Source organism: Sarcophilus harrisii, chromosome 6, assembly GCF_902635505.1.
Source record: "Sarcophilus harrisii chromosome 6, mSarHar1.11, whole genome shotgun sequence".
In the NCBI taxonomy this organism is placed as follows: domain Eukaryota; kingdom Metazoa; phylum Chordata; class Mammalia; order Dasyuromorphia; family Dasyuridae; genus Sarcophilus; species Sarcophilus harrisii.
In genome coordinates this window covers 122,747,945-122,771,806 of record NC_045431.1, presented here as the reverse complement: position 1 = coordinate 122,771,806, position 23,862 = coordinate 122,747,945, and the positions used below count along the sequence as shown (strand labels likewise).

Below are 23,862 nucleotides of genomic sequence, written 5' to 3'. Positions count from 1 at the left end.
TTAATATTGTATTAGAAATGCTAGCTTTGGCAATAAGAGCTGAGAAAGAGATTAAAAGAATAAGAATAGGCAATGAGGAAACTAAATTATCACTCTTTGCAGATGACATGATGGTATACTTAGAGAACCCCAGAAATTCTACTAAAAAGTTATTAGAAATAATCCACAACTTTAGCAAAGTTGTTGGTTATAAAATAAACCACATAAGTCATCACATTCTTATAATCACTAACAAAACCAACAGTCAGAGTTACAAAGAGAAATCCATTTAAAGAATTATTGATAATATAAAATATTTAGGAATCTATCTGCCAAGGGAAAATCAGAAACTTTATGAGCAAAATTACAGACCACTTTTCACACAAATTAAGTCTGATCTAACCAATTGAAATATTAAATGCTCTTGGATAGGGCGACAAATAATAAAGATGACAATATTACCTAATCTATTTATTTAGCACTATACCAATCAGACCCCAAAAACTATTTTAATGACCTAGAAAAATAACAACAAAATTCATATGGAAAACAAAAGGTCAAGAATTTCAAGGGAATTAATGAAAAAATCAAATGAAGGTAGCTTAGCTGTACAGATCTAAAATTATATTATAGGAGCAGAAGTTACCAAGCCATTTTATTGGCTAAGGAATAGATTAGTTGATCAGTGGAATAGGTTAGGTTCAAGGGATAAACAGTCAACAAATATAGCAACTCTAGTTCTTTGACAAACCCAAAGACCCCAGCTTTTGGGATAAGAACTTACTGTTTGATAAAAATTGCTGGGAAAATTGGAAACTAATATGGTAGAAACTAGGCATTGATCCACACTTAACACCGTACACCAAGATAAGGTCAAAATGGGTTCATGACCTAGGCATAAAGAATGAAATTATTAATAAATTAGAGGAACACAGGACAGTTTACCTCTCAGATCTGTGGAAGGGGAAGGTCTTTATGACCAAAGAAGAACTAGAGATCATTACTGATCACAAAATAGAAAATTTCGATTATACCAAACTGAAAAGTTTTTGTACAAAGAAAACTAATGCAGAGAAGATTAGAAGGGAAGCAATAAACTGGGAAAATAGTTTTACAGTCAAAGGTTCTGATAAAAGCCTCATTTCCAAAATATATAGAGAATTAACTCTAATTTATAAAAAATCAAGCCATTCTCCAATTGAAAATGGTCAAAGGACATAAACAGACAATTCAGATGAAGAAAATTGAAACTATTTCTAGTCATATGAAAAGATGCCCAAGTCATTATTAATCAGAGAAATGCAAATTAAGACAACTCTAAGATACTACTACACACCTGTCAGATTGGCTAAGATGACAGGAAAATAATGATGATTGTTGGAGGGGATTGGGAAAACTGGGACATTGATGCATTGTTGTGGAGTTGTGAATGAGTCCAACCATTCTGAGAGAGTTTGAACTATGCTCAAAAAGTTATCAAACTGTCATACCCTTTGATCCAGCAGTGTTGCTACTGGGCTATATCCCAAAGAGATTAAAGAAGGGAAAGGGACCTGTATGTGCACGAATGTTTGTGGCAGCCCTTTTGTAGTGGCTAGAAACTGAAACTGAATGGATGTCCACCAGTTGGAGAATGGCTGAATTAATTGTGGTATATGAATATTATGGAATATTACTGTTCTTAAGAAATGACCAGAGGATGATTTCAGAAAGGCCTGGAGAGACTTACACGAACTGATGCTGAGTGAAATGAGCAGGACCAGGAGATCATTATATACTTCAACAACAATACTATATGATGACCAGTTCTGATGGACCAGGCCATCCTCAGCAACGAGATCAACCAAATCATTTCTAATGGAGCAGTAATGAACTGAACTAGCTATGCCCAGAAAAAGAACTCTGGGAGATGACTAAAAACCATTACATTGAATTCCCAATCCCTATATTTATGCCCACATGCATTTTTTATTTCCTTCACAAGCTAATTGTACAATATTTCAGAGTCTGATTCTTTTTGTACAGCAAAATAACGTTTTGGTCATGTATACTTATTGTATATGTAATTTTTATTTTAATGTATTTAACATCTACTGGTCATCCTGCCATCTGGGGGAGGGGGTGGGGGGTAAGAGGTGAAAAATTGGAACAAGAGGTTTGGCAATTGTTAATGCTGTAAAGTTACCCATGCATATATCCTGTAAATAAAAGGCTATTAAATAAAAATAAAAAAAGAAATGATAAGCAAGATAATTTAAAACAACTTTAAAAGGTTTATATGCATTAATAAAAAATCAAGTGAATAGAACCAGGATATCATTGTACACAGAAGTACTGTAATGGTGATTAATGTTGTAAAGACTTAGCTACTCTGGTAAAGAGAATGATCCAATAGAATACCAAAGAATCAATATAATAGATGTTGTTTACCTCCAAAGAGAGAAGAGATGAATTCTGAGTGCGGATTGAAGAATACTTTCCCACTGTCTTTACCTTTCTTAATTCTCTTTCCTTCTATCATGGCTAATACAGAAATAAGTTTTGCATGACTTCACAATTAACATAATATTGCTTGTATTCTCAATGGATGAGGGAATGGGAAGAGAGTACTTAAAACTTGAAATTTCAAAAACATTAAAAACTTTTTTTGGGAAAATAAGCTAAGTAGATGTGGTAGAAAAAGAGAGAGAGAGAGAAAAAAGAGAGAGAGAGAGAGAGAGAGAGAGAGAGAGAGAGAGAGAGAGAGAGAGCAGAGACAGATAGATTGAATATTGAGTTGGTATGATTGTGGCTGAAAAGACTCATTCATTTGAATGTATGCTGGTAAGAAAATGGAAATTATAACAGAGAAGAGTAACTTTACACAAATAAAAGGTAGACTCAAGGTTCATTCTATTTCTTTAAATAAATCCTTATCTCAATACCAATTCTTTACTCAAAATAAATTTACAAGAATATTTATCACCTCTGATATCTTAAAGATACTATTTTCATTTTATATTTCTTTTCACTTTGATTGCATTTAGGAAGACAAGTAATGCAACTGTGTATAGAGTGGCCATGGTTTTTCTGATTCTATAGAAGTCATTAATATTCAGCCCCTCTAAGACTCATTGTTAAGAATTTCTCTGCCAAAGTACACAATCCTCTACTGGCTTCAAAGCCAAGATTGCCTTTCTTAAAGTCCTCCCCATTAAAATTTTAGCCATTCTATTTCTGCTATAGAGTGCCCTATTTGAAACTACCTGAGAGCACAAAGTTCCTTCTTACCTGTATGGTAAAACTTCCCTGAAAATCCAAGGTTGAAGGTAAAATTTGCAACCTGAGTGCGCAGTAAATTTTGAGTCTCTAGTAATGCCTGAAATAAATAAGAAATTAACATGGGTTTAGAAAAATAAATATGAAGTTTTGGAATCTCTCTATTTCAAATGTGTGTATCTGGATGAAATAAATTAATATAGACATACATATTATCTGAACTTGAGAGAAATTGAATGTGTTACACTAGGAAATTGAATGTATACACTAGGTATAGTGTGAGCACCTAAGAGGCATTATTTCCCCATAGCATAAAAATACATTATATACGTTTATTTTCATTATAGACTTGAGACATTCCTTGGATTTCAGTTCCTTGGAATTCCCATTCTTGTGAGTGGAAATTTCTATGGTGATAGGTATAATATAAAACCAATGATATGAAGAAAGTAAGAAGACACTTTTAAATTCTTTTCTATGGATCTAGATGTGAAATAATCTGGAATATAAAACTATGGAAACACTTTTCCTCCTATTCACAGCCTCATGTCTAATTAAAAAAGAAATCAAATATGTAACTTAAACACTAGTCCATTTAGAGGTATGGGTTTGGATGTAGGAAAAATGTTAAATTAACTCCCTTTAACCTACTTACCTGTAGATATACTATAGATATGAACTCTATATGGTCTTAAAATCATTTTGAGATATTTGTATTCCCATAAAGTTTAAGTATCAAAATAATTTTTCCCTCAATTTCTTATTAACTGGAAAGATCAAAATAGATTTATACCAGTCTTCTCATTTGTTGTCTGCTTCAAAAAAGGCATAGTAGTTGGCTACCTCATCATCCTTTCCTTTGATATCTATTTCAACGTCTACAGCATAATTTTCTCTCTCAATTCTATTTGATATTTGTTTTTTGTTTTATTTTATTTTATTTTTGCCAAATCTATTTATTCAGAATAGTTTTTGTTTGGCTATTTTTGGAACATAATAGTATACTTTAGTGATAAAAGTCCTGACATTCAGAGATCCTAGGTTCCAATTTCTAGATCACTTGCTAAACATTCAGGTAAAACTAGATATCAGTTTGAAACATGAAGGTGATAAACCAGATAAACTCTCAATTCTACAATTATACAAAATAAGAAACTGATTTCATATTAGTAGCTATTTGATGACATAATTTTTAGACAATTAATTCTTCTAGACTTCTCACTGACTGTTTTCTTAGGTTAGAAATGTTTAAAGGTCTCTTTTAATTCTTAAAGAAGTCCTTTGGGACTTCCAGCCAAGATGGCGGCGAGGAGGCACACAGCTGTGTAAGCTCCGCATTTTCTCTCAGAATCCATCTCATTACAAGCCTCTGAATTAATGCCTGACTGAAAAAAAACCCCACAAACAGTTACCAAGAGAAGACATCCTTGAGATTCGCCAGGAAAGGTCTGTTTTTGCTCGAGGGCGGGACGGTTTTAGATCGGGCACAGGCTGAGGGCAGACAGTGGCAGAGAGAGCTCGGCAGGCAGCTCACAGCTGAGCAGACTGGAGGGGGTTGGGGTGTGATCTCAGCCGTATCTGTGGGGAGAGCTTCACTACGGGATTGGATACTTTGCCGTGACAGCAAGTCAGTAGCCCAGCAGAGAAGCTAAAAACACCGCAGGTGAAGAATACAACCCCAAAGAGCTGGAGTTCCTTGGGACTGGCCACCCCTCCCCCATTGCGTCTCAGCACACTCTCAGAGTCTCAGAGCACAGGCCCAGCACAGTCCTGCTAATGCCTCACTGCTGCCCCCGCAGTCTATAGAGGAAGCTCGGTAACACCACTCAGCCCCTCCCCCAAAACAGCAGATTCCATCTGTGGTTTTTTTCCTTTTTTTTCTTTGCTAGTTTGTCTCTGATCCTTCTCTGACAAAATGAGCAAAAAGTTAAAAAGGACTTTTAAGATTGACAGCTTTTATACAGACGAGAACAGACTCTAAACCCTAGGAGACTAAAACAGATTATCTTCGGTGAAGCCCCAAGGAGGAGATATCTGTTCCTCAACCAAATGAATCCATAGAAGAAATTAAAAAGGCCTCACAAGAGAGCTAGGAAAAATGGGGAAAAGGAGAGGGAGGCGGCAAGAGGAGACTGAGAAGATTCCCCATTTAAAGACAGAGGGATAAAGAAAACAAACCTTGAAAATAGGATTGTGAACTGGAAACAGAAAAATAGCTCCCCAAAGAATAAAAGGGGAAATGGAAAACATTATGAACAAATTGGACAATTAGAAAAGATATAAAAAAAGGGAGTGAAGAAAACATCATTGAAAATAAGAAAACAAAATGGAATTAAGACTGAGGAACAAGAAGAACAGTCAAGCAAGACCAAAAAAAACAATGGAGAAAATGGAAATTCCTTCTGGGGAAAACAAAGACCTGGAAAAACAGGTCTAGGAGGAAACTTAGAATCATTGGACTCCCAGAAAAAATGATGAAAAAAGAGCCTGGACACTATTTTCCAGGAAATTATCAAAGAGAACTCCCAGAAGTCATAGAAACAGGGGTAAAAAGACATTGGGATTACACATCCACTGAAAGGATCCAAAAACAAAACAAAAAAATATAGTGGCCAAATGCCGCCCCAAACAAAGGAAAAATACCCAAGGGCAAAAACCCAATTCAAATATAAAGGAGCCCAATAAGGATCACCCAAGATCTAGCAGCATCCACATTAAAAGATCGAAGTGCCTGGAATATGGTATCTGGGCTGGGAACAGGTATGCAACCAAAAAACTTACCAGCCAGAATGAGCATCTTTTCCGGGGAAGAAGATGGTCATTCAAGAAATAATAATTTCACCTATTTTTGGTGAAAAAACAGAACAAAAGGTTTGATCTGAAATATGAACCAAGAAAAACCTAAAAAGGTAAAAAAGAAATCTTGGGAACTATATTTCTGTTTAAAGATGTATTAAAAATCATGTATACCTTGTTCTAGAAATTAGAGGTGGAAAGGACATTGTATCAGAAAAAGGGTAAAGGGGGGGTACTATATCTCACAAAGAGGCAAAGGAAACCTATTATATCTGAGAGAAAGAATGGAGGGGGATGAATATAGTGGGTATTTTACTGCCAAAGAATTGACTTTAAAGAAAAAATTTTGACATATTCAATATATTGGGAAACCTTCCCATCCCATTGAAAAGAGAAGGAAAAGGAAAAGGGAAGGAATAAGCAAAAGAAGGGGAATACAAAAACTGAGAGGGAAAAAGGAGAAGATAGGGGGAGGAACCCAAGGTGGGGAGGAGGGATACTAAAAAGGGAGGGCTGTGAGAAGCAAGGGGCCTCCAAGGTAAAACTGGGAAGGGGGTGGGAACAAAAAAGCAAAATAGGGGAACAAGATGGCAAGTAATAAGAATGGGTAATTTTCCAAAATGTGAATGGGGTAAAAAAAGAAAAGGTTCGAATGGTTCCAGAATCCTAAATATGTTGTTTTGGCCCTGAACAGGGAAAACAAAAAAAGGGGTGGGCTCCGCCAGGTGAAGTCAAAAGGGTAGCCATCCGCCCTCAGACGCAAAAAAAAAATTGATCTAAAAAGAGAATAAGGGACAAATCTTTAAAAGGGCAAAAAAATGAAGCAATACAATATTAAACATATTGCACCAATGGTGTAGCATTAAATTTAAAGAAATTAAAGAGGCAAGAAAAATAGATACAAAACATAATGTGGGAGATCTCAACCTTGCACCTCAGAATTAGATAAACAAACACAAAATAAATAAGAAAGAAGTCAAAGATAAAAGAATACTAGAAAAGTTAGATATGATAGACCCTGAGAAAAAGAAATGGAGACAGAAAGGAACACTTTTTTTCAGTAGTTATGGAACCATAAAAAAATAGACCATAATTGGGACATAAAACCCAAATTCAAATGCAATAAACAAATATAACGCATCCTTTTTCGACCACGATGCAATAAAATTACACTCAACAAAAAGCCAGGGAAAGTAGACCACAAAATAAAGAAACAAATAATCTCATATAAAGAATGATTGGGTGAAACAGCAAATCATAGACATAATTAATAATCACCCAAGAAAATGACAAAATGAGACATCATATCAAAATGTGTGGAAACAGCCAAAGCGTAATAAGGGAAATTTCATTCTAAGGCTTATTGCATAAAGTATAGAAAGAAAGGTCAACAATGGGCTTACAACTAAAAATGCAGAAAAGGAACAAATTAAAAAACCCCATCAAACACTAAACTTGAAATTTAAAAATAAAAGGGAGATCAAAAAATTGAAAGTAAAAAACATTGAATTAATAAAACCAAGAGTTGGTTCATGAAAAAACCAACAAAATAGACAAACCTTAGTAAATCTGATTTAAAAAGGAAAAGGAAAAATCAAATTGTTAGTCTTAAAAGAAAAGGAAACTCGCCACCAATGAAGAGGAAATTAGGAGAAAATTAGGTTACTTTGCCCAACTTTATGGCAATAAATTGCAACTTAAATGAAATGGATGACCCCCCAAAAATACAGACTTCCCAGCCTAACAGAGGGAGGAAGAAATTGTTTGAATAGTCCCATTTCAGAAAGAGAAAAGAACAGGCAATTAAACAACTCCTTAAAAAAAACCCCAGGACCGATGGTTTTAATGTGAATTTTCCAAACATTTAAAGAACAATTGGCCCCAATCTATATAAATTATTTGATAAATAGGGAATGAAGGACCACCAAATTCTATGACACGACATGGTAATGATACCTAAACCAGGTGGTTGAAAACAGAAAAAAAAAGAGACCAATCTCCCTAATGAATATTGATGCTAAAATCTTAAATAAAATATTAGCAAGAAGATTACAGAAAATCATCCACAGGATAATGCATATGATTAAGAAGGTTTATACAAGGAATGGGACTGGTTAAATTGGAAAACAAGCATAATTGACTATATCAATAACAAAATAAAAAAACCATTGATCATCTAATAGATGCAGAAAAATCATTTGATAAAATCCAACATCCGGGGGGCAGCCAAGATGGCGGAGAAGTCACAGGCTTTCTAAGCTCTTTTTCCCCCTCTTTATCAATATTATATCGACCCTCAAAATAGTCTTAACTGCCAATTGTAAAGATAAGAAGTAGAACAACTCACCGGCCAAGAAAAAATCGATCCTCACCGGTTGTTTCCGGGGCCAGGGGGGAGATCGGCCAGACGGGAGAGAAATTGGTTCCGAGGAGAGTCTCAAACCGAGGGAAGGCACAGATCCCAAAGCAAAGGCGCCCCAACCCCGGGGCTTCTCCTTGGGGAGTTGGACCTACGCGGAGGACGCAGCCCGGGTTAGCCTCCAATCTGGCGAGTGGGGAGCCGGCAGCCATAGAGCTTTTCCAGGGCCGGGTTTCTGGCAGAACCAGGCAGGTTTGTGGAGGTCTGGTTCTGCAGTCAGCGCTAATACTCACAGTCCCAAAAGAGGGTCGGCCTGGGGCGGTGACACTTTCACCATTAGCTCGCCTAGGGCACCGGATAATCCCCCAGCCCTACACAGTTTAATAGCGGCCAGTGCTGAATATTTCCTGTTGGGGGGAAGGGGAAAACCTCACCCGACACCCGAACCCTGGCCAGAAATCGGTTTCATCTTTCCATGCCTGCAGAGGGAAGCTGGAATTGCCTAGGGACCCACCCTAAAGGAAACATGAATAAAAGATGAAAAGCAACGACAGCTTCAGCAGAAAAAGACGGTCAGCAAACCTGAAGAACCTCAAACACAAAATGCCAGACGTCCTCCTTTACATAATGTTCAAAAGAGACCATTAAAAGTCCAAAAGGGTTGAGATAAATGGGGAAAGGAAAGAGAAGCCTTACAAGAGGGCAACAACTTCCTGAAAACGAATTGAAAAAAAAATCCAGGAAAGTAAAATTTGGGAATTGAAAAAAATAAAAATTCACTAGAAAGTAGGATTTTGAATTGAAAAGAAAAGAACTCCAAAGAAAGTAGGATCCGAATTGAAAAGAAAAGAACCGCAAGAAAGTAGGATCTGTGAATTGAAAAGTTTAAAAACAATTATGAAATGGAAAAAAATTCCGACCAAAACAATACATTCAAAAACTCAATTGGACATATACAGAAAGAAGTAAAAAGCTATTGAAGAAAAAATTTTTAAAAAATTAGAACGAAAAATTAAATAATGATTCATTGAGACAGTAAGAATCAGTCAACAAAAACAAAAATGACAAACTGGAAAACCAGAATTATCTAAAAAACGACAGATTGGAAAATGATCAGGAGAGATAACGAGGATTATTGGACTTTCTGAAAACATGATGAAAAAAAGAGCCTAGATACTATTTTACAAGAAATCACAAAGAAACTGCCCAGATGAATAGAATCAGAAGGTAAAATAGGCATTGAAAGAATTCATCGAACACCTTCTGAAAGAAACCCCAAAAATAAAAACCCCAAGAATATTGTGGCAAAATTTCAGAACTATAAGATTAAGGAAAAAATTTTACAAGCAGCCAAAAAACCATTTAAATACCGAGGTGCCACAATAAGGATCACCCAAGATCGTGCCCACATTAAAAGGAAAAGAAGGGCCTGGAATTGATATCGAAAGGACAAGAACGGGATGCGAAGAATAAACTACCACTAAGCTGAGCATTTTTTTCCAGGGAAGAAGATGGTTTAATGAAACAAATGAATTCCATTTGTTTCTGAAGAAAAACCAGAACTAAACAAAATTTGATCTCCAAGAATAGAACTCAAGAGATGCAGAAAAAAAAATAACTCTTGAGAATTGTATTTCTGTTGTGGAATACAAAAAGAATACATGTATAATTTGATTGTACTGATATAACATAAAAAAGGGAAGGGTATGGAAAAGGGATGATGGCAGAAAAGGTGGGAAGGAGGGATAAAAAAGAGGGCCATCCACAAAGAGGCTAAGGAAACATAAATCTGAGGGAATTTGAGGGAGGAACATTGTGTGAATCTTACCTCATAGAGTTCTCAAAGAAAAATAATTGACATTTGTTTTAGAAAAATTCTCCCGCCTATTAAAACGGGGAGAGGAAAAGGGGAAAAAAAAGAAAAGGGAAGGGAAGGGGAAAAGACCCAAAGGGGGGAGGGAGGTTATAAAGGGATGATCTGAACAAGAGGGGTAAGTTTAAAAGGGGAAAGAGGGTTGGGGAGGGAAGAATAAAAAAGCACAATCTGGGGTTTTGGGATGGCAGGGAAAACAGATTTAGTAATTCAACGAAAGTAAATGGGATGAACCCCCATAAAAGGAGGCAGATAAGGTGGATCAAAGTCAGAACCCTACAATATGTTGTTTACAAGAAACACATCTAAAGCAGGGGGATGCATATAGAGTAAAAGTAAAAGGCTGGAGCAAAATCTATTATGCTTCAGGTGAAAGTCAAAAGAGGGTAGCCATCTTATCTCAGATCAAGCAAAAGAAAAATGATCTAATTAAAAATAAGGAAGGGTAATAATCCGCTAAAGGGGAATAAACAAAACAATATCAATTTAAACATATATGCACCAATGGTATGGCCCCCCTTCCTAAAGGAGAAGTTAAGAGGGTTGCAAGAAGAAAAGAAACAAAACTGTAATAGGAGATCCCAACCTTGCACCTCAGAATTAGCAAACAAACCAGAAAAACAAATAAGAAAAAATTAAAAATAAATGAATATTAGAAAATTTAGGTATATTGGATCTTTGGGAAAATTAATGGAGATAGAAGGGAATATACTTTCTTCCCTCAGCAGTTCATGGAACCTATTCAAAATTAACCATATATTAGGACATAAAGACCTAAAATTAAAATGCAAGAAAGCAGAAATGAAAAGCCTTTTCAGATCATGATCAATAAAACACATTCAACAAAAAGTTGGGGAAATGACCAAAAGTAATTGAAACTAAACAATCTCATCTTAAAAATGATTTAAACAAATTATGATACAATTAATAATTTCACTAAGATAATGACAATGATGAGACATCATAAAAATTTGTGGGATGCACCAAAGGGTAATAAGAGGGAATTTTATATCCTTAGGGGCATTGAATAAAACAAGAAAGAAAGATTAATGAATTGGGCTTGGAAATAAAAAAAATAAAAAAGACCAAATTAAAAAACCCCAACAAAATACTAAATTGGAAATTTAAAATTAAAAGGAGAAATTAAAATATTGAAAGTAAAAAAACATTGAACTAATTAATAAAACTAAGAGTTGGTTCATGAAAAAGCCAAAAAATAGATAAGCCTTTGGTAAATCTGATTAGAAAAAGGAGGGAGGAAAAGAATTGTAGTCTTAAAATGAAAAGGGAGAACTTTCCACCAACGGAGGAAATTAGAGAAATAATAAAGGAATTTTTTTCCAACTTTATGAATAAATTTGATAACCTAAGTGAAATGGATGACTACCCAAAAAATACAGACTTCCCAGACTAACAGGGAAGAAGAAATTGTTTGAATGTCCCATTTCAGAAAAAGAAATAGAACAGGCAAAACCTCCCAAGAAAAACCCCAGGACCAGATGGATTTACAGTGAATTTTACCAAAATTTAAAGAACAATTGGCCCAATGCTATATAAATTATTTGAAAAAAGGGAAAGAAGGAGTCCACCAAATTCCTTCTATGACACAGACATGGTACTGATACCTAAACCAGGTAGGCTGAAAAACAGAGAAAGAAAATTAAGACCAATCTCCCTAATGAATATTGATTAAAATTAAATAAGATATTAGCAAAAAGACCGAAAATCATCTCCAAGATAATACACATGATCAAGTAGGATTTATACCAGGAATGCAGGGTTTCAATATTAGGAAAACTATCAATATAATTGGCCAAAACCAAATTAAAAAACCATATGATCATCTCAATAGATGCAGAAAAAGCATTTGATAAACCAACATCCATTCCTATTAAAACAAATCCATTCCCTAATAAAACACTTGAGGATAGGAATAAATGGACTTTTTCTTAAAATAGTCAGGAGCATATATTTAAAACCATCAGTAAGCATCATATGCAATGGGGAAAACTGAATCTTTCCCAGTAAGATCTGGAGGAAAAGGTTTCCCATGTCACCATTATTATTCAATATTGTATTAGAAACACTAGCCTCGGCAATGGAGTCGGAAAGAGAAAAGGAATCAGAATAGGCAGGAGGAAACCAAACATCACTCTTTAAGATATGATGGTATACTTAAGAACCCCGAGATTCAGAAAAGCTTTAAAAATAATCCCCTTAGCAAAGGCAGGTTATAAAATAAACCCCATAAATCCTCAGCATTTTTTACATCACCAACAAAATCCAACAGCAAGAGATACAAAGAGAAATTCCATTCAGAATAACTGTTGACAGCATAAAATATTTGGGAATCTATCTACCAAAGGAAATTTAGGAATTATTTGAGCTAAATTGTAAAAAACTTTCCACACAAATAAAGTTAAACAATTGGAAAAATATTAAGTGCTCCTGGATAGGTCGATAAAATATAATAAAGATGACAATACTCCCTAAACTAATCTATTTATTTAATTATACCAATCAGACTTCCAAGAAAATATTTTAATGATCTAGAAAAAAATAACAAAAAATTCATATGGAATAATAGAAGGTCAAGAATCAAAAAATTAATGAAAAAAAAATCAAATGAAGGTGGCCTAGCTGTCCCTGATCTAAACTATATTAAAAGCAGCACCAAAACCATTTGGTATTGGCTAAGAAATAGATTAGTTGATCAGTGGAACAAAGGTCACAAGACAGAATAGTCAAAATAAAATTTGGTTTCCAAACCCAAAGATCCTCACTTTTGGGATAAGAATTATTATTTGACAAAACTTGGGATAACTGGAAATTAGTAGGAGAAATTAGGGATGGACCCCTTTAACACCATATACCAAGATAAGATCAAAATGGGTCCATGATTTGCATAAAGAAGAATTATAAACAAATTGGAGGAACATAGGATAGTTTATCTCGACTTGTGGAAAGGAAAAATTTGTGACTAAAGACAAACTAGAGACCATTAATGATCAAAAATGAAAATTTTGATTACATCAAATTAAAAAGCTTCTGTAAACAAAACTAATGTAAACAAGATTAGAAGGGAAGAAAAAACTGGGCATCTTCACAAAAGGTTCTATAAAGGCCCATTTCCAAAATATATAGAGAGGACTTAATTTATAAACCAAGCCATTCTCCAATTGATAAATGGTCAAAGGATTTGAACAGACAATTTTTCAGATGATGAAATTGAAATATTACCACCAAAAGAAAGAGTGTTCCAAATCAATTAATCAAGAAATGCAAATTAAGAAACTTGAATACCCCACACCTATGATTGGCTAAGATGACAGAAAAAATAATGATGAGGTTGGAGGGGTGGGAAAAACTGGGACATGATATATTGTTGGTGGAGTGTGAACGAATCCAACCATTCTGGAAGAATAGAATTATGCCCAAAAAGTTTAAAGTATACCCTTTGATCCAGCAGTGTTTTACTGGGCTTTACCCCAAGGAGATACTAAAAAGGGAAAGGGACCAGTATGTGCCAAAAATGTTTTGGGCAGCCCTGTTTGTAGTGGCTAAAAGCTGGAAATGAGCAGTGCCCAAAATTGAGAATGGTTGGGTAAATTGTGGTATATGAATGTTATGGAATTGTTCTGTGAAAGACCAGCAAGATGAATACAAAAGTTAGAGAAATTACATGAACTGATGCTAATGAAATGAGCAGAACAAGAGATATTATATATTAACAAGATACTGTATGAAGATGTAATCTGGTGGAAGTGGATTTTGAAAAGAGACCTAATTCAGTTTCAATTGATCAATGATGGAAGAACGCTACACCCAAAGGAAAAAACACTGGGAAAGTGTAAACTGTTTGATTTTGTTTTTCTTCCCGGTTATTTTACCTTCAATCCAATTCTCCTGTGCAACAAGAAAACTGTTTGGATCTGCACACAACATTGTATCTAGGATATACTAGGAATATTCAAAAATATATAGGATTGCTTCCATCTAGGGGGGTGGAGGGTGGAAGGAAAAATGGAAAGGTGAGTGGGGATAATGTTAAAATTACCCTGGCATGAATTCTGTCAACAAAAAGTTACTATAATAAAAACAAAAATTCAGTATTACCCCCCCCCCAAAAAAAAAGAAGTCCTTTGGATACTGATAATGCCTAAACGGAAAGATATTGCGACTTTTTTTAACTTTCTTTTTGAATATGTATACAAAGGATGGTTTTCTGTTTTGAAGATAGAGGATATATTCCCCAGATGACATCCTTTCTCTAGGTCCTATTACTATGTTCTTATTTATTATATTATGACTTGCACACACAATATATGCTTTCCCTTCTGAGAAGCAATCAATTTAAACTCTTTAGAGAATGTTATGTTTAGTAACTTGAAACTATATAATAATATTGATAAACTATTGGCATTAAATAGATGCACCTTTGTATCTGGTAAGAATGTGTATTCATTAGTGTAGTTTTGCATCTTTTTCCCCAAAGAAAATCCAGAATGCTACTTTCTTCCTGTTTAATTTTTATATCTCTAATAGTCCATTTGTGTTGTTTGTGTATGATTTGTATTTATGCATTTAAATCTACCTATATCTACTAATAAGTGACACATGGGACTGTGATATTAGTATCTATATAATAACTTTACTGACTTTGAGTGTGACAAAAAAGATTTGCAAAGAGTTTTTCAGATCACTCCTGCAACACTTTTATTTGTTGACCTCCTTTCATTGTCATAACTAAATGATCTTGCTTATTGGATTTCCCACTAAGATTGTTTAAAGTATTTTAACTCTGGAAAATGAGTGGATGCCCATCAGTTGGAGAATGGCTGAATAAATTGTGGTATATGAATATTATGGAATATTACTGTTCTGTAAGAAATGACCAGCAGGATGATTTCAGAAAGGCCTGGAGAGACTTACATGAACTGATGCTGAGTGAAACAAGTAGGGCCAAGGGATAATTATATACTTCAACAACAATACTATATGATGACCAATTCTGATGGACTTGGCCATCCTCAGCAATGAGATCAACCAAATCATTTCCAATGGAGCTGTAATGAACTGAACCGGCTACTCCCAGGGAAAGAACTCTGGGAGATGACTAAGAACCATTACATTGAATTCCCAATCCCCATATTTTTGCTCACCTGCATTTTTGATTTCCTTCACAGGCTAATTGTACAATATTTCAGAGTCTAATCCTTTTTGTACAGCAAAATAATGGTTTGGTCATGTATACTTATTGTGTATCTAATTTATATTTTAATATATTTAACATCTACTGGTCATCCTGCCATCTGGGGGAGGGGGTGGGGGAAAGAGGGGAAAAATTGGAACAGGAGGTTTAGCAATTGTCAATGCTGTAAAGTTACCCATACATATAACCTGTAAATAAGAGGCTATTAAATAAAAAAATAAAGTATTTTAACTTCTCCTTTTCTTCTCTTTGAGAGGGTGATACCATGCATATTCTTCCATCCATCTTTCTAAGTCTCTTTACATCTTCTTTTAGTCCAAACTAATATGGCCCTTTGCCCTTTGTAAATAAGTCATTTTGTTATTGTTGATTGAGGTATTCCATGGAGTCTATTGATTTCTTTGTAGTAGCAATTAATTTATATAAGTTAAATTTCTGTATGAAATTATTGTAGCATGAAACTGTCTTTTCTTCTATCTGTATTTCATTTTCCATCATCAATAACTTATCTGAAGAAAGGCCTGGAGAGACTTACACGAACTGATGCTGAGTGAAATGAGCAGGACCAGAAGATCATTATATACTTCAACAACAATACTAGATGATGACCAGTTCTGATGGACCAGGCCATCCTCAGCAACGAGATCAACCAAATCATTTCCAATGGAGCAGTAATGAACTGAACCAGCTATGCCCAGAAAAAGAACTCTGGGAGATGACTAAAAACCATTACATTGAATTCCCAATCCCTATATTTATGCACACCTGCATTTTTGATTTCCTTCACAAGCTAATTGTACAATATTTCAGAGTCTGATTCTTTTTGTACAGCAAAATAACGTTTTGGTCATGTATACTTATTGTGTATCTAATTTATATTTTAATATATTTAACATCTACTGGTCATCCTGCCATCCTGGGGAGGGGGTGGGGGGGTAAGAGGTGAAAAATTGGAACAAGAGGTTTGTCAATTGTTAATGCTGTAAAGTTACCCATGCATATATCCTGTAAATAAAAGGCTATTAAATAAAAAAAAATAACTTATCTGAAGACATCAGGATTGATTTTTTTCAAAGGAATGGCATCTTTTTTCCTGTAAAAAAATCTTTCTCTTAGCTTTGTACAATTTGACCTTTTTTCTAATTTCGAGAACAATTGTTCTAATTGTATATAAGCAACTACTGAGAATTGAAATAAACATTAATTTCCTATGTTGAGTTTTAGGTTCACATAACATTTTTTTCTCTCTTCCTTTCCTTCCTTCTTCCCTCCCCCTCATTCTTTCTTTCTTTCACAGCCTCATGTCTAATTCAAAAAGAAATCAAATATGTTACTTAAACACTAGTCCATTTAGAGGTATGGGTTTGGATGTAGGAAAAATGTTAAATTAAATTGGTGGAGCTTGTAATATAAAATGACTGAATGTCCTATGAAAAGATTTTTCCTATTGTTTTTGGGTGAACAACTCTATCATCTGTTATTTGCCTCTTTGAGGAGAATCTATAATTCATTTTTCTTTACCCACAACTTCCTTTTCATAACAGTTTTATTTATGTTTATAACATCGAGTATGATTTAGTTTTTCTAATAGAATTTTTGGAACAATGAAAAAGGATCTACAATATCAATTGCTAAAACAATATCTAGAGATTTACTAAAAAACAAAAACAAAAAAACAAAAAAAAAAACTTGTTTGTTACTAATATCTCTTTTCTGCTATCCCGCACTGTTTCTGCAAGAATTTTATAGAGTTTAGGGAAATTTTGTATTTTTGGATTGTAGATCAATTTGCCCATAAAATCCATTATCTTGGTCTGCTGAGATGTGATTTAATTATATAAATGTTCCAAATACCTATTCAGCTAACCATCACAAGCATAATTGAATCTTTCCTACCCTGGGAGATCCACCCAAAGTTTGTGACCCATTGAGACAGATTTCAACAAGTCAAGATCACCTCTACAACAAGATCCATTTGAACAGGCCTTCTTTGCCTTGTGTATTATGGACACCTGAGAAACTAGGGTTCTCTTACAGAATTATATTTTTCAATACCTTAAATAAATCACATGTGATTACCAACGAACGAACTTTATTAAAATAGAGTAGTCAAAGATTGGATTAAGAACTTCATTGCCTTTAATTTTACTCTGAAAACAATTTTAATATTTAAAAATAACAAATTACTTTGCTAAAGTTGTGAATTATTTCTAATAGCTTTTCAGTAGAATCTTTGGGATTCTCTAAGTATACCATCATATCATCCGCAAAGAGTGATAATTTGGTTTCCTCATTATCTACTCTAAATCCTTTAATCTCTTTCTCAAAGCTTATTGCCAAAACTAGTGTTTCTAATACAATATTGAATAATAATGGTGATAGTGGGCAACCTTGTTTCACTCTTGATCTTACTGGGAACGGTTTCTGTTTATTCCCATTACATATGATGCTAACTGATGGTTTTAAATATATGATCCTGACTATTTTAAGGAAAAGTCCATTTATTCCTATCCTATTAAGTGTTTTTATTAGGAATCGATGTTGGATTTTATCAAATGCTTTTTCTGCATCTATTGAGATGATCATATGGTTTTTGCTAATTTGGTTATTGATATAGTCAATTATGCTAATAGTTTTCCTAAGGTTGAACCAGCCCTAAATGGGCTGGTATAAATCCTACTTGATCATAGTATATTATCTGGGGGATGACTTTCTGTAATCTTATTGCTAATATTTTACTTAAGATTTTAGCATCAATATTCATTAGGGAGATTGGTCTATAATTTTCTTTCTCTGTTTTCGGTATCAGTACCATGTCTGTGTTATAAAAGGAATTTGGTAGGACTCTTTTAATCCCTATTTTTTCAAATAGTTTATATAGCATTGGAGTTAATTGTTCTTTAAATGTTTGGTACAATTCACATGTATCCATCTGGTCCTGGGGATTTTTTCGTAGGGAGTTGGTTAATAGCTTGTTCTATTTCTTTTTTAAGATGGGACTGTTTAGGATATTTACTTCTTCCTCTGTTAATCTGGGCAAGCTATATTTTTGAAGGTATTCTTCCATTTCATTTACGCTATCGAATTTATTGGCATAAAGTCGGCCAAAATAATTCCTGATGATTGCTCTAATTTCTTCTTCATTAGTGGCAAATTCTCCCTTTTCCTTTTTAAGAGTAACAATTTGATTTTCCTCTTTCCTTTTTTAATCAGATTTACTAAGGGTTTATCTATTTGTTTTTTTTTCATAGAAACAACTCTTAGTTTTATTAATTAATTCAATAGTTTTTTTTACTTACAACTTTATTAATCTCTCCTTTTATTTTTAGAATTTCAAGTTTAATGTTTGGGGTTTTTAAATTTGTTCCTTTTCTAGCATTTTTAGTTACAAGACCAATTCATTGACCTTCTCTTTCTCTATTTTATGCAAATAGGCCTGTAGAGATATAAAATTTCCCCTTATTACCGCTTGGTTGCATCCCACACATTTTGGTATGTCTCATTATTGTCATTTTCTTGGGTCAAGTTATTAATTATGTCTATGATTTGCTCTTTCACTCAATCATTCTTTGGTATGACATTTTTTAGTTTCCAATTATTTTTTGTTCTATTTTCTTCTGGCTTTTTTAAAAATGTAATTTCCATTGCATTGTGGTCTGAAAAGGATGCATTTACTATTTCTGCCTTACTGCATTTGAGTTTGAGGTTTTTATGTCCTAATATATGGTCAATTTTTGTATAGGTTCCATGAACTGCCAAAAAAAAAAGTGTCCATCGCTGAGAGACGGAGCAGACCCTTGAAACAAAGGAGAAGACCCAAGAAATATCGGGTGGTTCTGTTGCTGATTGTGCTCACCATTGAAAGAGTGTGGCAGTTATGGTGTTTGACTCATGGACATCAAAGATTGTTGGACTTGAAAATCCTCAGGAATCATTGGATTCTCTGAGACATCGGACTTGAAAACTCTCAGAGATCATTGGATTCTCTGAGAAACGATAAGACTGTGATAGGACTTCAAAATCTGCTGGAATCATTGGATTCCCTAAACATAAAAAGACTTTTGCAGGACTTCAAAAACTCAGGGGGATCATTGGATTCCCTGACATGAGAAGCAATGGACAATAGATTGGTTTTGGATTATCTCTTGGCTGCTGAAGAAGGCGTATGTGTGACTTTTGTTTACATACCCTCCTTCTAGGACTTCTGGTGATCTTTATAACACCATGTTGATTTATATTGTTTGTTATTTCACTACTTGTGTGTACAATTCATTTTTGTTACACCACATTGAGCCTGCACTGACTGAAGGGAGGATCATCCCTAATAGCCTCTGTGTTATTTCTATGTGCTTGTGTAATACCTCCCATGATGATGGGTTTGTGCATAATAAGACCCTTCATCCCAGAAACCTGCTAGCAACCCCCACTTCCCTTTGGTGTTTTTCATCTCCCTTCCTGAGATGTCAGGGAGGACGTGATCATCTCCTTTTTGGTGCTTTCACCGCCTTTCCTGAGAAGTCAGGAAGGCTGTGATCACCTCCTTTTCGGTGCTTTCACCTCCTTCCCTGAGGAGTCAGCAATGGCATGACCACCTGTGTTCTAAAACAAAAGAAATCGGGAGATGTAATGGGCTGAGGCTTGAGTTGATGCACTGAGGTCCCAAGCACGTGAGGCTAAATAGTACATGTTTGGATAAAGAATGGTCCCTGCCCACTCTCTGTGCAAGTTCTTATGTGTTGTATAGGAAATGACGATTTTGGTGGGTGGAGGCAGAGAGAGAGACAGGAAGAGAAGCTGGGGGAGATTGGCCTGGGTTCCATGCTAACAGCTGCTGGTCGTGTGGCTTCTGGTCTAGCTAGCTTCTTAACTCAGCTACACACATTGCTATTGCCCATTCTCTTCCACCTCCAATCTTTCTTCTCTGAGAATAAAGACTGACGACTTTCCCCTAACCTGAATTCCTGACTCCAGCTGATTTTAATACATGGTCTTCACAAGTGAGTGCAAGGGATAATGTAAAAAATTACCCAGGCATATGTTCTGTCAATAAAAAGTTATTTTACAAAAGAATACAATGGGGAAATGGTTGCTTAAATACATTTTGAAAAATCTAGTTTCTCAAGGGGCAATTATCCTATAAAACCTTATCAACTTATATGCCATTAATGTGGAATTCATTAAAGGTCAACATGTTTACCAAGAAATTAATAGAGTAAATAAGATCGCAGAAAGTAAAGCAAAGTCTTTTACAGAGAACATACTGTTTTCAGTTATTTGGCATGTAGTTAATATACTACTACTGTTATGAGCCAGAACTTGAAACAAGTTGTTAACTCACTAGAGTTGATAGAAACAATGCTTAGGTAATTGGTTCACACATTAGAGGTCACACTTTTAAGAGAGTTTACACATTAGAACTCACACATTAGAATTCACAAGTCTGGGAGATTCACAAGTTACACCTCCCATAATCCCACTCTCGGAGGAGGAGTCAACCTTTGAGTTTATACCTCTAAAAGAGTATAAAAAGGAGCTGAGTCAGTGGAGTCAGTCAGTTCAGAAGATTGCCAGGAGTTGGAGTTGAGCTAGAGGTAGAAGCTGGCAGAGGCAAAAGACTAGCAACGAGAGCTCTCAGAACCAAAGAAAGCTAACTTGGCTATTTTGAAAGAGACAATAAAAGATTGGATTTTAACTCCTGGCTGTATTTGAAGTGATTATTACTTGGAACTGAAACTAAGGCTGCCTCCAGAAAACCTTCCCAAGAAATCTGCTCCCAGGGAACCATCATATTATACAAAAGAAGAAGAACACTACATACCACAACCAATAAAAACATTTTATTATTCGTTAAAGCAACCTGGCACTATTTTCATAACAAAGCAACCCTTTGTTAAACATTGTAAATTATTTTATTTACTTCATTTTTGTTTCTATTTCAAAACAATAGTTTGCATTTCTTTAAAAATATTATGATCCTAGATTCTTTTTCATTGTAAGTTCATTATGTACAAAGTTAAATTACGTTTCTGCAATTACGTATGTATAGATATACAATGCACACATATGAATACATGTATATATGCATATATATGTATACATATACATACATATATAAGATTTCGCTAGAATTTGCACTTAGATATGTAATAACATTCCAACTGTGCACATTGGTTTTCTTTTGGGAATTTTGAAGTGCTTTTGATAAACATTTTCATTATTGTAACAAGATTATAAGAGATAGGCAGAAAAATATAAACAATGTTCTTCTTTTATAAGTGAGATAGTGCATTGATAGAAAAATTTATTGCTCACAGAGCAAAATTTTATGCCAAGATGCCAGATATATGAGTTTATTATCTTTTATTATATCTAGTAAACAGTTCACAAAAGAAAAAAAGACATCATGCTTTGATGGCTATTCCAACTTTTATTTACAAGAAAATCAAAACAAAGTAAGGACAAGCACAAGTATTTGATCATAGGATATAGAGCTGGAATTAATTTTAGAAATTATCTAGATCTGTGATCACATTTTTTGAATTAGAAAACTGAGGCCTACAAAGGTAAAAATGACTTGTATAAGGTCATTTAAACGGATTCTATTTCAGCATAGATGAAGATAACTAGTGATAAAATTAATGATACCCTTTCCTATTCCTTCTACTTCTCAGTATCATGCCCCTTTTATTTCCCCAACATATGACCTCTGATTTTCCACTTCCTGTTCTCATTAAGTTATGAAATGCTCCAGTATCATTTATATTTGAGACATCTCATTTAGACTAATATATTGATCCTCTGAAGTATTACTTCCATTTTAAACACTAAATTTCCAACTTTGAAATGAAACGATAGCTCTTCCATTGAAAGGTTTTGCATAATTTGGAATAGATAGGGAATACTTTAATTTTTAAAGAATTGTCTTCCTCATTTTGTGTAAGACTATTACTGAAAGTGGAGATACTGATTACATTTGTTATTTACATAATGTGTTAATGTTTTCAAATTCACAGCAATCCTCTCAAGTAGTAAAGACAAATATTATAATTTCCATTTTCAAGATATAAACTGAGTCTTTGAAAACTTAATGTTCTCTTCACAATATCTATTATCTCTCCTGATGTCAGATATAAAAACGTTTTCACTATAGCACATTGCCTTTAGAATAGCAAGTTAGTTGCAAACTAGTGACTACCTGAATTGAAATTTGAGCCCCAGATACCTTGAAGTTTTTTCCCCCCTTGCTTCAAAAATATAATGTGTTCACAGGATGTCTTATGTGCTTCCAGTACTAGACATAAAACCAAGAATATTCCACATGCCTGAAGTTTGCTTTGGCCAAAGGAAAAGAGTATTTGTTTTTCTTTTGCTAAGAATTCTAATTTATTGCAGGTAAAGCATTGATACAAAACTTAAATCTCTTTAAGTTTTAAGACTTGAACTGTCCAAAGGTGGCTTCAGACTTCTCTGCTCAACTAAGAATACAAGTGACAGTTATATTAGCGACACGGCTTCTAAAGTTTTCCTAGTTTGATATGTAGTTGCAGACTTCTACTCTCAGAAGTAATTTGAGTCATAATTTTTTCCTCTAAAAAGATGTTATTATTAACAATTCCAGAAGGATGGAGCCAAGATGGTGTAGAGCAGACTCGACTTTCTGTAACATCCTGGCTTCGGAGTCACAGAACCCACAAATATTTGCAATACAACACATTTCCAGAAGAATATATTTTGGAAGAATGTCAGAACAAGTCTGTTTCAAACAGGCAGGGGGATAGTCTGCCAAAGGCAAACCTTAGCACAGGAAGCCCAGGGCAATGAACTGGGGTGTTGATGTTTCCATGCACTTGGGAATCTTCTGTGAGCCTCTTGGGCTACTCAGTCTGGGTTGCAAGTGAGTAATCTAGCAGATTTGCTAGAAAAGGCAAATTGAAAAGCATTGAACCCCAAGGGACCTAGCTGAGATTACCCAGCAGTTGAAGTCAATTAGCAGTACTGCCCCAGGGCAAACTAAAGCAGCTGTCACTGCTTTATGGAAAGAACAGATTTAAAGCTTAAAAAAAAAAAAAAAAAGAGCAACCCTCCTTCCCTGCAAAAAAGAACTCTTACCATAGGCAACTTTTATGGAGAAGGAGAACAGACCTCAAATCCTGAGGCTTCTTAAGGTAAATCAACTCCAGATGAGGTCCCAAAGGGAGATATGAGCTGGTCCCTATTTCACAAGGCTTTCTTGGAAGATTTCATAAAAGATCTTAAAAGAGGGTTAGAAAAAAAATGGGGAAAGGAAATGAGATCTTTTCAAGAAGGGATGGGAAAAGGATAAAACTCCCTACCAAACAGATTAGATGAAATGAAAAAAGCATTGTGTAGGAAGTATATAGTGTG

The 23,862-nt window shown here is 34.7% G+C and overlaps 1 protein-coding gene across 2 annotated transcripts in view; it reads right to left on the bottom strand.

The window, feature by feature from the left end:
• Positions 1-23,862, bottom strand: part of NDST4 (N-deacetylase and N-sulfotransferase 4) — a 414,235-nt gene that overhangs the window by 275,853 nt on the left and 114,520 nt on the right. For both annotated transcript variants that reach the window (XM_031941816.1, XM_031941815.1), the window contains exon 3: positions 3,250-3,337. In XM_031941816.1, the coding sequence (XP_031797676.1) occupies positions 3,250-3,337 (88 nt within the window). The remainder of the gene's footprint in view (positions 1-3,249; positions 3,338-23,862) is intronic.